The following is a 17,952-nucleotide window of genomic DNA, read 5'->3' on the forward strand; positions in this document are numbered from 1 at the left end:
GTGCACTGACAACTCCTGTGATTTTGTGACTATGGTACTTGTCATCTATATCCAACGAGACTCCAGCTATAACTCCTTTGGCAGGTGCCCTGCTCCGAAGAGCAATATGTTACTTCTGATGTGGACAATTTTGCCAGATCTAGTGCATGCTTCTTCTGTTCTCCATTAACACAATTAACCAAAACAAGGCTGCTTCTAGTCACCTTGATTCAATCCACTGCTTTCTTCACAGTCCTCGATATTACAAATAGATTTTCCAAATGAATCTCCTTGTCCAAAAAACACAGTCCAATAAGAAAAGCATTATTGGACAGGTCCTTGTCTTCTACTGCAACTTTTGCTCGTTTTGTTCCATTCTTTGATTTCACTATTTTCCATTAATTGTCACACACTTTACTTGCCGCACTTTCAGATTCAAGCACAGTAGCCATTTCCTCTCTTTCCACCCAACTGTCACTGATCTTGATTGTCCCATTTCTCCCCATCCTCCCACTTCTCTCGACACGCCCATTATGAGTCACTCCAGCCAGGCAGCTACCTAAGATTCAGCGCGAGGGTTGATAGGGTAAAAATAATGCGATTAGACTGCTGGCTCTGACTCTTGACGCGTTGACGTACCAGTCGGAAGGAGGAAACTTGGACATTTCCGACTTGCTAACTGGTTATAGCTATACACGTGACGCAGACGTGACGCGTTCAACGAATCAGCAAGTCAGACATTTCCGAGTTTCCTAGTTCCCGACTAGCATATGAACTCGCCAAATTCTCTTAATTTGGGAGGCGGACATAGCAGGTCGGCGTATTGGTCACATGACATATCTACAATTTATCACATGACCTGTATAAGGAAATATCGCAGCTGAAGAGGAGAAAGGTGGATTGTCTTTGCTTTACATTTTGATCGATATCCGCCAAATCGTCGAAAATGAGTGCTAGTTTGGACATCAGACTGAAAAGAGCAAATAAAGTATATCATGAGGGGGTAAGGGTCAATTTGCCTGAAATGTACATAGTAAGATATACAGTATAACTATCGATGCTACCAAACTGTAAGAAGCGATGACATTGTGTCACGCTTGTTTGGGTATAAAGCAGCTCACGTACTCAGCAGAAGTCATTCCAAATGGTATAGCTTGAACAAGTGCATCAGTGACAGGTGATACAGTGAAGTGTGAAATAAGTACTTAACCACCCGTATTTTAACCTCTTCTACCCTCGACATGTTCTGTTACTAGCTCGTGTTGACCATTGTTTTACTCCAATTGTATCATTAACTTCACAATACAGTGGCTAGATTAACCTTGAGTTAAATTGCTGTGCTTCGTAGCTCTGGCAACTTGGCAAGTCGTGTGCATAACGATTGTTTTGCTTACTACAGAGCAACCTTTTATTTGTTTGTGGTGAAGAGATGATAATGATTATTTTGACTGATCAGCAGTTATCAATTTCTTCAACGTGTAAGGTTTCTACTGCCCTCTAGTGGATGTCCTGCGTTGTCGAACATGAGTTTTTTTTTATTTTATTTGACCTTTTATTTAACCAGGTAGGCCAGTTGAGAACAAGTTCTCATTTACAACAGCGACCTGGCCAAGATAATGCAAAGCTGTGTGACACAAACAATAACAGAGTTACACATGGAATAAATGAATGTACAGTCAATAACACAATAGAAAAGTAGTCTATATAGAGTGTGTACAAATGAAGGTAAGGCAATAAATAGGCCGTAGTGGTGAAATAATTACGATTTAGCAAATAAACACAAGTGATAGATGTGCTGAAGATGAATGTGCAAGTAGAGATAATGGGGTGCAAAGGAGCTAGAAAATAACAATATGGGGATGAGGTAATTGGATGGGCTATGTACAGGTGCAATGATCTGTAAGCTGCTCTGACAGCTGATGCTTAAAGATAGTGAGGGAGAAATGAGTCTCCAGCTTCAGTGAGTTTTGCAATTAATTCCAGTCATTGGCAGCAGTGAACTGGAATGAAAGGCGGCCAAAGGAGGAATTGGCTTTGGGGGTGACCAGTGAAATATACCTGCTGGAGTGCATGCTACGGGTGGGTACTGCTATGGTACCAGTGAGCTGAGATAAGGAGGGGCTTTATCTAGCAAAGACTTCTCGATGACCTGGAGCCAGGGGGTTTGGCGACGATTATGAAGCGAAGCCAGCCAACGACAGCATACAGGTCGCAGTGGTGGGTAGTATATGGGGCTTTGGTGACGAAACCGATGGCACTGTGATAGACTGCATCCAATTTGCTGAGTAGACTATTGGAGGCTATTTTGTAAATGACATCGCCGAAGTCAAGGATCGGTAGAGTAGTCAGTTTTATGAATTTATGTTTGGCAGCATGAAATAGGAAGCTGATTCTAGATTTAATTAAGATTGTGAAATAGGAAGCCAATTCTAGATTTAATTTTGGATTGGAGGTGCTTAATATGAGTCTGGAAGGAGAGTTTACAGTCTTTATTTTTGATTTATTTAACCAGGTAGGCTAGTTGAGAACAAGTTCTCATTTACAACTGTGACCTGGCCAAGATAAAGCACAGCAGATTGACACACAACAACACAGAGTTACACATGGAATAAACAAACATACAGTCAATACAGTAGAAAAAAAGTATATGCAGTGTGTGCAAATGAGGTAAGACAAGGGAGGACGGCAGGTGCGGGCAGCGATCGGTTGAAGAGCATGCATTTAGTTTTACTTGTGTTTAAGAGCAGTTGGAGGCCACAGAAGGAGAGTTGTATGGCATTGAAGCTCGTCTGGAGGTCAGTTAACACAGTGTCCAAAGAAGGGCCAGAAGTATACAGAATGGTGTTGTCTGCGTAGAGGTGGATCAGAGAATCACCAGACGGAGCAACTTCATTGATGTATACAGAGAATAGAGTCGGCCGGAGAATTGAACCCTGTGGCACCCCAATAGAGACTGCCAGATGTCCGGACAACAGGCCCTCCGATTTGACACACTGAACTCTGTCTGAGAAGTAGTTGGTGAACCAGGCAAGGCAGTCATTTGAGAAACCAAGGCTGTTGAGTCTGCCGATAAGAATGTGGTGATTGACAGAGTCGAAAGCCTTGGCCAGGTCGATGAGTACGGCTGTACAGTATTGTCTTTTATCGATGGCGGTTATGATATCGTTTAGGACCTTGAGCGTAGCTGAGGTGCACCCATGACCAGCTCGGAAACCAGATTGCTTAGCGGAGAAGGTACGGTGGGATTCGAAATGGTGGTGATCTGTTAACTTGGCTTTCGAATACCTTAGAAAGGCAGGGTAGAATAGATATAGGTCTGTAACAGTTTGTGTCTAGAGTGTCTCCCCCTTTGAAGAGGGGGATGATCGTGGCAGCTTTCCAATCTTTGGGAATCTCAGACGATACGAAAGAGAGGTTGAACAGGCTAGTAATAGAGGTTGCAACAATTGTGCCGGATAATTTTTTGAAAGAGTGGGTCCAGATTGTCTAGCCCAGCTGATTTGTAGGGGTCCAGATTTTGCGGCTCTTTCAGAACATCAGCTCTGGATTTGGGTGAAGGAGAAATGGGGGGGGCTTGGGCAAGTTGCTGTATATTGGTTCCTAACTTCCCTCTGAAAAGTTGCATATCGCGGATGATGACATACAAGTAACTGCCAAAATAAAGGAAACACTTGAGTAAAAGAGGGAAAGAAAGTATATTGAAAGCAGGTGCTTCCAAACAGTTGTGGTACCTAAGTTAATTACGCAATTAACATCTCATCATTGTGTGTGTGTGTCGTCTCAACCCAATTGAACACTTATGGGAGATTCTGGAGCGAAGCCAGAGACAGTGTTTTCCATCAACAAAACACCAATTGATGGAATGTCTTGTGGAAGAATGGTATCGCATCCCTCCAATAGTGTTCCAGACACTTGTAGAGAAAAATGCCAACTTGCACTGAAGCTGTTCTGGTGGCTTAAGACACTTTGCTGGTGTTTCCTTTATTTTGTCAGTTATGTGTATCTTTTCACCAAACCCTCTGGTCATAGTACCGCTTTATGAACATCCTAAACACCAAGAGTGTGATACTTTTTGCATTTCATATTTGTAATATAATTTCCGGTTTATTATGTCAGGAGGTCCTTGCCGGTGTTGTGGCGATAGTTAGTAAGGAGGCGGTCCAGCACCAGGGCATCACTCTCACCATGGAGGGAATTGTCAACCTACAGCTTAGCTCCAAGAGTGTGGGAGTCTTTGAGGCCTTCTACAACTCTGTTAAGGTGAGAGTCCAACGGTATTCCCCAAGCCCAAGGATCACCACACATTGAACTGCCTCTTTCACATGATTAGATTATGTTGTTGTTGTCATGGACTGTTTAGTGCCAACATGGAGCATAGATACCTTACCTAATTCTGTATATCAATGGCTCTGATGTCACAGATTGATCTCTCCCCTCTTTCTGTAACAGCCCATTCAACTTATCACGAGCAACATTGAAGTGGTAAAGCAAGGCAAGGTGCCTGGAGGCAAGACAGAGATTCCCTTTGAGTTCCCCCTGCACACAAAGGGCAACAAAGTGCTGTATGAGACCTACCATGGCGTTTTCGTCAACATTCAGGTAATGACCACAGAGCTGGGGCCTGCCCTGCACTTTGCAAATGGCTGTCTTCTGTGTTTTCAGACTATGACCTATATTCTTCATGTCAGACAAGGACCAGCCAGGGAACCATACTATACCTCCCAAAGCAGATATTTCAGTGTCCAAAATTGATTGTGTATGCATTTTGTCTGCCATCTTTGGGTCAGACCTGCTTCAGCTGACGCAGTGCCCATGCTATTTCTAATGACAATTTAAAAGATCCCTTTTATTATCATGTCATCTGGAGAAATACAAAAACAACTGTGATTGTAAACCTCTCTGACGCTAATGAGGTGTAATTATAGAGACAGTGGCACAGATTGACATTCCCTGTCTTCCAGTCGTTGTCTCAAGGAAACTGCAACAAAAAAAATACAAGGAAGACTAAATGTTTGCTTAAAAAAACATGTTTTCATCACTGCAGATGTATAGGCCTAAGCAATGAAATAATGTTATTAGCAGATGCTGAAAGGTCAAGTTCAGCAATCTTACATTTTCCTGGAGTAAAAATAAGCCGAGGCATTTTTACTCTCAAACTGGAGTTTTTTTTTGTCCCCTGAATCAGTCAAGCTTCAGAAAGGATCTAGATGTTTGTTCTGTTGTCTGCAAAATCAATGAGGTGTAGACCAACATTTCAATAGTGTAACGCTTGAGCATTAAACCTTTGGAGAAAAATTCTCTAATAGGCTTTGTTTTTGTCCAATAAGAATGTTTACCCTTGAAAAGCTATGTCTTCTGAAACAGTACGATCTAGTAGATTAGGTATTTTTTATTGCTTTCCAGAATAAGCGAGGCATTCGAAGGACAGAGGGGAGGCTCTGTACTGCATCTAATATTAGACCTAAACTTCAGATAGTACTGATGAGGAACCTCATGGGGGGGGTGACTTATCAGTCTCAATTCTACCACTGGAAAAGGTATCCAGCTTTATTTTAAGGCAGGCTTTTAACAATCATATATGCCTGTTTCTCCTGACAATATCATGTGTGGGAAAATGATTTGTATCCACAAAAGCCTTTACTAAGCGTTACTAATGTTAATCATTGTATGGTGTTTATTTTCTCAGTACACCCTCCGTTGTGACATGAAGCGCTCCTTGTTGGCCAAAGACCTGAGCAAGACCTGTGAATTCATGGTGCACTGTCTGGTGAGATCAACCATCATCCTGACTCAGACCAATATCTAATCTCTTCTGAGAATACCATACAAAAACACCACCATAACATGATCTGACGTTGCTTGATTTTAAGTTTCATGTAGCTACAGTAAGAAACAGGCCTGTAGTTTCTCATAATTTTCTTCAATATAGATGAAGTTACAAGTGAAGTGATGTTGTAATCTATAGTTACACAATGACATCATACATGATTACTAGGGGACTGTTCCTTCTCTGGGGCCATGCAGACCATTTGCTCATGGTTAGACTGTCCATTTTCTCTTCTCTCAGCCACAGAAAGCCAAGCTGCAACCCACCCCGGTAGACTTCACCATCACGCCAGAGACCCTGCAGAATGTCCGCGAGGTACAGCAGACCTGTTGGGAATATGACCAAACACCTACAAAATGTTAAATTACATTTCATCTACACTACATGACCAAAAGTATGTGGACACCTACTTGTCGACCATCTCATTCCAAAATCATGGGCATTAATATGGAGTTGGTCCCCTTTGCTGCTATAACAGCCTACACTCTTCTGGGAAGGCTTTCCACTCGATGTTGGAACATTGCTGCGGGGACTTGCTTCCATTCAGCCACAAGCATTGGTGAGGCCTGACTCACAATTCCAATTCATCCCAAAGGTGTTCGATGGGTTGAGTTCAGGTCTCTGTGCAGGCCAGTCAAGTTCTTCCACACTGATCTCAACAAACCATTTCTGTATGAACCTTTCTTTGTGCATGGGGGCATTGTCATGCTGATACAGGAAAGGGCCTTCCCCAAACTGTTGCCAGAAAGTTGGAAGCACAGAATCCTCTAGAATGTCATTGTTTGCTGTTGAGTTACGATTTCCCTTCACTGGAATTAAGGGGCCTAGCCCGAACCATTATTCCTCCTCCACCAAACTTTACAGTTGGCATTATGCATTCGGGCAGGTAGCGTTCTCGTGGCATCTGCCGAACCCAGATTTGTCTGTCGGACTGCCAGATGGGAATGCGTGATTCATCACTCCAGAGAATGCGCTTCTACTGCCAATGGAAGAGAGCTTTACATCACTACAGCTGACACTTGGCATTGTGCGTGATGATCTTAGGCTTGTGTGCGGCTGCTTGGCCATGGAAACCCATTTCATGAAGCTGCCTACAAACAGTTATTGTGCTGACGTTGCTTCCAGAGGAAGTTTGGAACACGCTAGTAGTGAGTGTTGCAACCAAGGACATATTTTTACATGCTTCAGTACTCAGCAGTCCCGTTCTGTGAGCTTGTGGCCTACCACTTCGCGGCTGAGCCGTTGTTGCTGCTAGACGTTTCCACTACACAAAAACAACACTTACAGTTGACCAGGGCAGGTCTAAGCAGGGCAGAAATTTGACGAACTGACTTGTTGGAAAGATGGCATCCTATGAAGGTGCCATGTTGAAAGTCACTGAGCTCTTCAGTAAGGCCATTCTACTGCTAATGTTTGTCTGTGGAGATTGCATGGCTGTGTGCTCGATGTTATACACCTGTCAGCAACAGGTATGGCTGAAATAACTGAATCCACTAATTTGAAGGGGCGTCCACATACTTTTGTGTATATATACTGTTGAAGTCGGAAGTTTACATACACCTTAGCCAAATACATTTAAACTCAGTTTTTTCACAATTCCTGACCTTTAGTCCTAGTAAAAATGCCATGTCTTAGGTCAGTTGGGATCACTTTATTTTAAGAATGTGAAATGTCAGAATAATAGAGGAGAAAATAATTTATTTCAGCTTTTATTTCTTTCATTACATTCCCAGTGGGTCAGAAGTTTACATGCAGTATTTGGTAGCATTGCCTTAAACAATTTAAACTTGAGTCAAATGTTTTGGGTAGCCTTCCACAAGCTTCCCACAATAAGTTGGGTGAATTTTGGCCCATTCCTCCTTACAGAGCTGGTGTAACTGAGTCAGGTTTGTAGGCCTCCTTGCTCGCACACTCTTTTTCAGTTCTGCCCACAAATTGTCTATAGGACTGAGGTCAGGGCTTTATGATGGCCACTCCAATACCATGACTTTGTTGTCCTTAAGCCATTTTTCCACAACTTTGGAAGTATGCTTGGGGTCATTGTCCATTTGGAAGACCCATTTGCGACCAAGCTTTAACTTCTTGACTGATGTCGTGAGATGTTTCTTCAATATATCCACATAATTGTCCTGCCTCATGACGCCATCTTTTTTATGAAGTGCACCAGTCCCTCCTGCAGCAAAGCACCCCCACAACATGATGCTGCCACCCCCGTGCTTCACGTTTGGGATGGTGTTCTTCAGCTTGCAAGCATCCCCCTTTTCCTCCAAACATAACATTGGTCATTATGGCCAAACGGTTCTATTTTTGTTTCATCAGACCAGAGGACATTTCTCCAAAAAGTATGATCTTTGTCCCTACGTGCAGTTGCAAACCGTAGTCTGGCTTTTTTATGGCGGTTTTGGAGCAGTGGCTTCTTCCTTGCTGAGCGGCCTTTCAGGTTATGTCGATACAGGACTTGTTTTACTGTGGATATAGATACTTTTGTACCCGTTTCCTCCAGCATCTTCACAAGGTCCTTTGCTGTTGTTCTGGGATTGATTTCCACTTTTCGCACCACAGTACGTTCATCTCTAGGAGACAGAATGCGTCTCCTTCCTGAGCGGTATGATGGCTGCGTGGTCCCATGGTGTTTATACTTGTGTACTATTGTTTGTACAGATGAATGTGGTACCTTCAGGCATTTGGAAATTGCTCCCAAGGATGAACCAGACTTGTGGAGGTCTACAATGTTTTTTCTGAGGTCTTGGCTGATTTCTTTTGATTTTCCCATGATGTCAAGCAAAGAGGCACTGAGTTTGAAGGTAGGCCTTGAAATACATCTACCTTAGCCTATCAGAAGCTTCTCAAGCCATGACATGATTTTCTAGAATTTTCTAAGCTGCTTCAAGGCACACTCAACTTAGTGTATGTAAGCTTCTAACTCACTGGAATTGTGATACAGTGAATTTTAAGTGAGAATCTCTGTAAACAATTGTTGAAAAAATTACTTGTGTCATGCACAAAATAATGTCCTGACCGACTTGCCAAAACTATAGTTTGTTAACCAGAAATTTGTGGAGTGGTTGGAAAAATAGTTTTAATGACTCCAACCTAAGTGTATGTAAACTTATGACTTCAACTGTATAGTGTACCTTTTGGCATTCTAGATGTTGGTTTCCTGGGTCTTAATCGGTCTACTCCATCATTGATCAAAATTATTTGAGGGAAACCAGCAGACACCGTAGCGGGAATGTTCAGACCGTTAACATCATCCCATCTTTGTATTACTCACCATCTCCCTCAGAGGAGTTTGCTGCCCAAGTTCCTGATCCGGGGCCACCTGGATGCCACCAACTGTGTGATCACTAAGCCCCTGACTGGAGAACTGGTGGTGGAGAGCTCTGATGTGGCCATCAAGAGCATCGAGCTACAGCTGGTCCGCGTAGAGACCTGCGGTGAGTCTGGCGTTACTTACTGTAGCCCATCTACACTGAACAAAAATATAAACACAACATGCAGCAATTAAATATTTTACTAAGTTGCAGTTCATATAAGGATATCATACAATTGAAATAAATTCATTAGGCCCTAATCTACAGATATACATCTATTGGTCACATACCTTTTTTTAAAAGTAGGGGCGTGGATCAGAAAACAAGTCAGTATCTGGTGTGACCACCATTTGCCTCATGCAGTGCGACACAGCTCCTTCTCATAGAGATGATCAGGCTGTTAATTGTGGCCTGTGGAATGTTGTCCCACTACTCTTCGATGGCTGCGTGAAGTTGCTGGATAATGGTGGGAACTGGAACATGTACGTCGATCCAGAGCATCCCAAACGTGCTCAATGGGTGACATGTCTGGTGAGTATGCAGGCCATGGAAGAACAGGGACATTTTCTGCTTCCAGGAATTGTGTACAGATCCTTGCGACATGGCCCGTGCATTATCATGCTGAAACATGAGGTGGTGGTGGATGAGTAGCACGACAATGGGCCTAAGGATCTCGTTATGGTATATCTGTGCGTTCAAATTGCCGTTGATGAAATACATTTTTGGTCATTGTCCGTAGCGTATGCCTGCCCATACCATAAACCCCCCCTTCACCATGGGGCACTCTGTTCACAATGTTGACATCAGCAAACCACTCGCCCACACCATACACTCTGTCTGCCATTTTCCCAGTACAGCTGAAACCGGATTCATCTGTGAAGAGCACACTTCTCCAGCATGCCAGGGGCCAATGAAAGTGAGCATTTGCCCACTGCAGTCAGGTCAAGACCATGGTAAGGGTGACAAGCACGCAGATGTGCTTCCCTGAAACATTTTCTGACAGTTTGTGCAGAAATTATTTGGTTGTGCAAACCCACAGTTTCATCAGCTGTCCCGGGTGGCTGGTTTCAGACGATCCTGCAGGTGAAGAAGCTGGATATGGAGGTCTTTGACTGGCGTGATTATACATGGTCTTTGGTTGTAAGGCCAGTTGAATGTATTGCCAAATAATCTAAAATTACTTTCGAGGTGTCTCATGTTAGAGAAATTACATTCAATTCTCTGGCAACAGGTGGACATTCCTGCAATCAGCATGCCAATTGCACACTCCCTCAACTTGAGACATCTGTGGCATTGTATTGTGAGACAACTGAACATTTTAGTGTCCTTTTATTGTCCCCAGCACAAGGTGCACTTGTGTAATGATCATGCTGTTTAATCATCTTCATATGACACCCCTGTCAGGTGGATGGGTTATCTTTGAAAATGAGAATTGCTCGCTAACAGGGTTGTGTACACAATTTGAGAAGCTTTTTGTGCGTATGGAACATTTCTGGGATTTTTTTTATTTCAGCTCATGAAACATGGAACCTACACTTTACATGTTGCGTTTTTATATTTTTGTTCGGTATATTTAGAGGGCAGGCCCTGGTAGAATACTGTAACAATGCTTCCTTTGAGGGTATCGTTCATCGGAACTGTACGTGATTGAATGAAAGTAAGATTCCCATTACTTTGCTTTCACCAATCCAGATTAGTGTCTAAACAGGGCCCTACCCACTCCTATAGAAGTTAATGGTGTGTTTTTCCATCTGCGCCAGGCTGTGCTGAGGGCTATGCCAGAGATGCCACAGAGATCCAGAACATCCAGATAGCAGAGGGAGATGTCTGCCACAGCCTCCCCATCCCCATCTACATGGTCTTCCCCAGGCTCTTTACCTGCCCTACCCTTGAGACCATCAACTTTAAAGTCGGTGAGTTCACCTGTAATAAATACAAGTCGAATAGTGCAACAGTTTGTGGTTTACCGATGGCTGACAGATGCGATTCTTTGTTCCTCTGTAGAGTTTGAGGTGAATGTGGTGATTGTCCTCCATGACGAACATCTGATCACTGAGAACTTTCCTCTGAAGCTGTGCCGAGCGTGAGAGCCCAGAGCTCCACTACAATGGAGGATGGTCAGAGGATAGTGCCTTTGACATGCCTGGGCAAGAACGACCTGAAGTGACCAAGGACTCAAAGTCCAGAGAGAGCCAAGCCTACAAGTCCTGGCAGACAGCCATATCTGTTGGCTGGGCTTCCCTGCTCTGAATGACAGTCTATAAGTGCATATGTTATATGGATGTATGTCTCCAGTTCAGAAAAAAAAGACTGAAAAAGCAGAGGATGTTCAAGATTGTGGGCTACCATTCAATATAATAGTGCAAATGTCAAAATGGATCAAGTAACATAATTGTGTATCAATTCATGATATCGTTGAAGCCGCATTGTTGCATTTCAGAAGTCTTTTGGGGAGACATTGCCCATCATTAGCAGTAATGTGGTCAATTTCTAACTGAATGTTGGCACTGTCAAAATGTAGCCCAAAGAACATTCTAAATGGAGGCCTTTCAAACTAACAAGGTATTCAAAATCAACCGTGTTATTAAATGCTATTTAACATTCCAGTTATGTTATCATTGTAAATTGTGTGAATTGGCTTAACACCAAAGACCTTGCTCAAGGAGTTAAGCAGCTTCAGTAAAGATTGACACATTTTAGACTGAATCCATATTCCCAAACCATAAGATCAGAGATGGCTGGCTAAAAGTAATGATCCGGCTTTCTGATATACTGTACCCCCCACCCAGGACTCGGACGTAATGTCCCAACATCAGATGAAATTCACTTTCAACGTAAGCCTTAAATAACAGATTTTAATGCTGGGCTAAGGACCTGATGCATCTGGAGGAAACTCCCATCTTGGTAAATAAAAAGTAGCTACTTGCATCACACAACTCACAGAAATGTTTTTGCAGACAACACAGGAAACAATGCTTTGGACCTTCAGTTGAGTGATGCCTACTCTCTTGTGGACAGACTACAAACAAATGCATCTGACCAAATTACATTATTTTAATCTCTGTTAACCCAGAACTAAGTCATACACATGACCAAAAGTATATTCATTTGTATTTATTATGGATCCCCATTTAGCTGCTGTCAAGGCATCAGCTACTGTTCTTAGGGTCCGGCTAAATTAAGGCAGTTATACAATTTTAACTTTACAATACATTCCACAACACACTAAGTGGACACCTACTCGAACATCTCATTCCAAAATCATGGGCATTAATATGGAGTTGGTCCCCCTTTGTTGCTATAGCAGCCTCCACTCTTCTGGGAAGGCTTTCCACTAGATGTTTGGACTTGCTTCCATTCAGCCACAAGAGCATTCGGGATGTTGGGCGATTAGGCCTGGTTCGCAGTCAGCATTCCAATTCACCCCAGGCCAATCAAATTCTTCCACACCGATGGACAAACCATTTCTGTATGGACCTCACTTTGTGCACAGGGGCATGGTCATGCAAGGGCCTTCCCCCAAAATGTTGGCAGCACAGAATTATCTAGAATGTCATAGTATGCTGTAACATTAAGATTTCCCTGGAACTAAAGGGCCTAGCCTGAAACATGAAAAACAGCCCCAGACCATTTGTATTTGTATTTATTATGGATCCCCATTAGCTTCTTCCAAAGCATCAGCTACTCTTCCTGGGGTCCAGCAAAATTAAGGCAGTTTATACCATTTTAAAAACATTACAATACATTCACAGATTTCACAACACACTGTGTGTCCTCAGGCCCCTACTCCACCACTACCACATATCTACAGTACTAAATCCATATGTGCGTATAGTGTGTATGTTATCGTGTGTGTGTATGCATGTGTCTGTGCCAATGTTTGTGTTGCTTCACAGTCCCCGTTGTTCCATAAGGTGTTTTTTTTAATCTGTTTTTTTTTTTTAATCTAATTTTACTGCTTGCATCTGTTACTTGATGTGGAATAGAGCCATGACTACATGGAATTCTATGTAGTACTGTGTGCCTCCCATAGTCTGTTCTGGACTTGGGGACTGTGAAGAGACCTCTTGTGGCATGTTTTGTGGGGTATGGATGGGTCTCTGACCAGTGTGCCAGTAGTATAGACAGACAGATCGGTGCATGCAACATGTCAATACCTCTCATAAATACTAGTGATGAAGTCAATCTCTCCTCCACTTTCAGCTAGGAGAGATTGGCATGCATATTATTAATATTAGCCAGCCGTGCTGCCCTGTTCTGAGCCAATTGCAATTTTCCTAAGTCCTTTTTTGTGGCATCTGACCACACGACTGAACAGTAGTCAAGGTGCGACAAAACTAGGGCCTGTAGGACATGCCTTGTTGATAGTGTTAAGGCAGAGCATCGATTTATTATAAACAGACTTCTACCCATCTTAGCTACTACTGCATCAATATGTTTTGACTATGAGTTTACAATCTTGTGTTACTCCAAGAGGTTTAGTCATCTCAACTTGCTCAATTTCCACATGATTTATTACAAGATTTAGTTGAGGTTTAGGGTTTAGTGAGTGTTTTGTTCCAAATACAATGCTTTTAGTTTTAGAAATATTTAGGGCTAGCTTATTCCTTGCCACCCACTCTGAAACTAACTGCAGCACTTTGTTGAGTGTTGCAGTAATTTCAGTCGCTGTATTAGCTGACGTGTATAATGTTGGGTCATCCACATACATAGACACAATGGCTTTACTCAAAGTCAGTGGCATGTCGTTAGTAAAAAATCGTCTTTTTTTTTAAAGCAAGGGGCCTAAACGGGTACCCTGGGGAATTCTTTGTGTAAGTGCTTGTTGAGTGTCCTTCCCTATAAGCAAGCTGAAATTCTGTTGTCAATTTGTTTACTGTAAAATAGCATTGTATCTGGTCAAACACAATTTTTTCCAGAAGTTTACTAAGGGTTTGTACAGGCTGATTGGTCAGCTATTTGAGTCAGTAAAGGTGGCTTTACTATTATTGGGTAGAGGAATGACTTCCCTCCAACAGCCTAGGAGCAGTGCCTTTTGTTCAGGGGCAGAACTACAGATGTTTACCTTGTCACTGTAAGGATTCGATCTAACAACTGTTCTGTTAAAGGCCCAACGCGCTAACCTCTAGGCTACCTGTCGCCCCAATTCATTGTGACACCATTACAGGATTCCACCTTTCCAACAAGTTAGTTTGGCAAATTTCTGCCCTGCTAGAGTTGCTCTGGTCAACTAAGTGCTGTTATTGTGAAGTGGAAACGTCTAGTAGAAATAACTGTTGAAGCGAAGTGGTAGGCTGCACAAGCTCACAGAATGGGACCGCTGAAGCGCATAGTGTGTAAAAGTAATGTCTTCACTTGCAACACTCAATACTGAGTTCCAAACTGCCTCTGGAAGCAATGTCAGCACAAGAACTGTTCGTCGGGAGCTTCATGAAATAGGTTCTGTGGCCGAGGAGCCGCACACAAGGCTAAGATCACCATGCACAGTGTCAGCTTGAGTGGCTTAAAACTTGCTGCAATTGGACACCGGAGCAGTGGAAACGTGTTCTCTGGAGTGATGGTAGTCCGACGGACGGACGAATCTGGGTTTGTAGATGCCAGGTGAACGCTACCTGCCCTAATGCAATGCCAACTAAAGTTTGGAGGAGGAATAATGATCCAAGACCAGCTAAGCTAATCCCTACTATTGTGACAAAGAGTTGTCATAATGCTGATTTTAGGGGCACTGGCAAACACAATGTAAGTAACTTAATGTATTCAGGGCAATTAGGGGGGCATCTGTTGCAAGCCGTAATCATTAGCCTACAAACCAGAGTTACACTGAGGCGGTGTGGAATAGTAGGAAGATAACTTTATGAAGCTCACCCTGCACTATAAGCTCCATGAAAATAATGAGTAAGTCTACCTCTGATAAGCTTCCCAGTAAAGCATTAAAAACGATCAAGGAACCCAGAAAAGTGCAAAAAACAGCCCATATTAAAATATGTAGCCTAAGAAACAAGGTCCATGAAGTGAGTAACTTGCTTGTAACACAGGACATTCACATTCATCTCTGAAACTCCCTTAGATAATACCTTTGATGATACAGTGGTAGCAATTCATGGTTATAACATCTACCGAAAAGACAAATGTAAACGCAGGTGGTGTTGCAGTCTATATTCAGAACCACATTCCTGCAAAGCTTAGAGAAGATCTGTTAAATACTGTTGAAGAAATATGGCTACAGGTTCATCTGCCTCACCTAAAGCCCATTCTTGAGGGAAGCTGCTATAGACCAAGTGCTAACAGTCAGTACCTGGATAATATGTTTGAAATACTTGATAATGTATGTGATATCAACAGAGAAGTATATTTTCTGGGTGATTGAAATATTGACCGGTTATCATCAAGCTGTCCACTCAGGAAAAAAACTTAACTAGTGCCTGCAACCTGGTTCAGGTTGTCAACCTACCAGGGTAGTTACAAACAGCACAGGAATTAAATCATCGACATGTATTGATCACATCTTTAACACTGCAGATATTTTCTTTAGAGCAGTATCCAAATCCATAGGATGTAGTGATCAAAATATAATAGCCATATCTAGGAAAACTAAAGTGCCAAAGGTTGGGCCTAATATAGTGTATAAGAGGTCAAACAAGAAATTTTGTAGTGATTCATATGTTGATGTAAAGAATATTTACTGGTCTGTGGTGTGTAATGAGAAATCAGACGCTGTACTTGACACATTTATTAAACTAAACTACTTATTCCAGTTACTAATAAGCATACACCCATTAAGAAAATGATTAAAACTGTTAAATCCCCTTGGATTGATGAGGAATTGAAAAATTGTATTGAGAGGGATGAGGAAAAAGGTATAACAATTAAGTCTGGCAGCCCAACTGATTGGCAGATCTACTGCAAATTAAGAAATCATGTGACAAAACTAAAAGGAAACTACACTATGAGTCAAAGAAATTATGTAAAGAATGATAGTAAAAAGCTTTGGGGCACCTTAAATGAAAATTTGGTTTAAAAAAAGCCAACTCTGCTGCTCCTTCAGTCATAGAATCAGATGGGTCATTCATCAAAGCCCACTGATATTGCAAAATTCTTTAAGGATTTTCATTGGCAAGATAAGCAAACTTAGGGATGACATGCCAGGAACAAACACTGACAGTACACATCGGATCAATTTATGAAAGACAATAATTGTACTTTTGAATTCTGTAAAGTCAGTGTGGAAGAGATGAAAAAAAGTATTGTTTATCAACAATGACAAGCCACCGGGGTCTGACAATTTGGATGGCAATTACTCAGGATAATAACGATATTGCCACTCCCATTGGTCACATCTTCAATTTAAGCCTACTAGAGACCATGTGCCCTCAGGCCGTCATTGTAAATAAGTATTTGTTCTTAATTGACTTGAATAGCTAAGTAAATGGTTGCATTAAAAAAAAATGTATAGTCACTGAGCTCTTCAGTAAGGCCATTCTACTGCCAATGTGTCTATGGAGATTGCAATGGCTGTGTGCTCAATTTTAAATCACCTGTGAGCAACGGGTGTAGCTGAAACCAAATCCACTAATTTGAAAGAGTCTCCACATACTTCTGTGTATATACACATACACACAGTGTACCCGTCATTCTATTAAAAGAAGGAATCACATGCTTTTTATCTGATAGGGAACAGTTGTAGGGGTCTCGTTGAAAACAAACTGAAAGCCATGAGTTCGGTTAAAAACAGGTTTTTTCCTGAGATTCCAACAGATGACAGCAGTTGTCAGGAAAATCCTTCAGGCTACAGCTGACTGCTTTCAACAGCATAGAACTTGTATGAAGAAGTCTGATTAACTCTTCATTTTAAGATTGACAGATTTTAATTAACTATACAAAAATGTGGTAAATATTTTTTAAATTGCAGTTGGTTCTTTCCTCCAGTTCCAACTTCTCAAACAAAGTAACTGGCAATCAAACTTTATTACACCAGGCACAAGAATCTTAAGACTTTCAGAATTAGCTCAACCCATAACCACACTTAAAGTACACCGGGCCCAACTAAACCACTCCTTACTCAAACATGTGTCTAATGACAACGCTGTGATTAATGGTTATGAACATATTTAACACAAACGTTGTCTACTACAAAAAAAATTGCTTAAGTAAAAAGTCTAAACAATATAATGGCACATACGATAGACGCAAAATAAAAAGCTCAACATTCATTGCATGATGGAGTATAAACCAATATAATCATAGTAAGGAGATCGCTCGATAACTGGTCCATCGCACTTGACTCTCGTCCAATTTCTTTATCACCACATTGACAGAAATTGAGCAGTTGAACATATACTGGGAATCAATCTGTGTTTAGAATTCAGGCATAAGGGGGTTGGTAGCTGGGGGTGTTTAAGAGAAAGCAGCGGGCGTGTGGCCCCTGCGTATTCTGCCAGGTAGCAGAGGGAAATCCTCAGGCAGGAGAGCGTGCTCTCTGCAGGTGGGACAGGTGCTCTGCTCCTTCAGCCACGACTTAATACACTAGAGGGAGAAGGGGAGAGGAAAAGATAAGTGGTAGAAAATGACTGACTGTCAAACCAATCCCAAATGCTAGAACAGGAATTCCCAGTTTCTGTGTTCTACTTGCCCTAAATAACCACAGGGCCATAGATAAAAGCACTGGGCAAACTCAGTTGCAGACTACTTAAGGGTGTGATGAAGTGGCCTTACATCTCTGTGGAAGCTGTGTCTGCACTCCAGCACACACAGGTCCTCCTGGGACATGTCCTCATGGCAGATGATACAGGGATCCTCCATGTTCAACTGTACAAGACACACATACATCAGAAT

General features: G+C 42.2%; 2 protein-coding genes across 6 annotated transcripts in view; one reads left to right on the top strand and one right to left on the bottom strand.

Moving 5' to 3' along the window:
• The first annotated feature begins 732 nt into the window (after positions 1-732).
• On the top strand, positions 733-11,726 carry vps26c (VPS26 endosomal protein sorting factor C). Of its 2 annotated transcripts, none has more exons than XM_024431913.2 (8): positions 733-874; positions 4,096-4,239; positions 4,429-4,578; positions 5,666-5,746; positions 6,047-6,121; positions 9,093-9,243; positions 10,881-11,033; positions 11,125-11,726. In XM_024431913.2, exons 2-8 carry the CDS (start codon positions 4,165-4,167, stop codon positions 11,205-11,207), a joined length of 768 nt encoding a protein of 255 aa, XP_024287681.1. In that variant the 5' UTR covers positions 733-874; positions 4,096-4,164; the 3' UTR covers positions 11,208-11,726. The 2 variants fall into 2 exon arrangements, with proteins under 2 accessions (XP_024287681.1, XP_024287680.1); XM_024431912.2 differs by having other exon boundaries at positions 765-982.
• A 4,109-nt stretch (positions 11,727-15,835) lies between these two features.
• ttc3 (tetratricopeptide repeat domain 3) overlaps positions 15,836-17,952 on the bottom strand; it is a 31,304-nt gene continuing 29,187 nt past the window's right edge. For all 4 annotated transcript variants that reach the window (XM_024431915.2, XM_024431914.2, XM_024431917.2 and 1 more), the window contains 2 exons: positions 17,833-17,925; positions 15,836-17,643 (listed from right to left, as the gene is read on the bottom strand). In XM_024431915.2, coding sequence (XP_024287683.1) covers positions 17,515-17,643; positions 17,833-17,925 — 222 coding nt within the window. In that variant the 3' untranslated portion in view covers positions 15,836-17,514. The remainder of the gene's footprint in view (positions 17,644-17,832; positions 17,926-17,952) is intronic.

Source organism: Oncorhynchus tshawytscha, linkage group LG09 (assembly GCF_018296145.1).
Source record: "Oncorhynchus tshawytscha isolate Ot180627B linkage group LG09, Otsh_v2.0, whole genome shotgun sequence".
Lineage (NCBI taxonomy): Eukaryota > Metazoa > Chordata > Actinopteri > Salmoniformes > Salmonidae > Oncorhynchus > Oncorhynchus tshawytscha.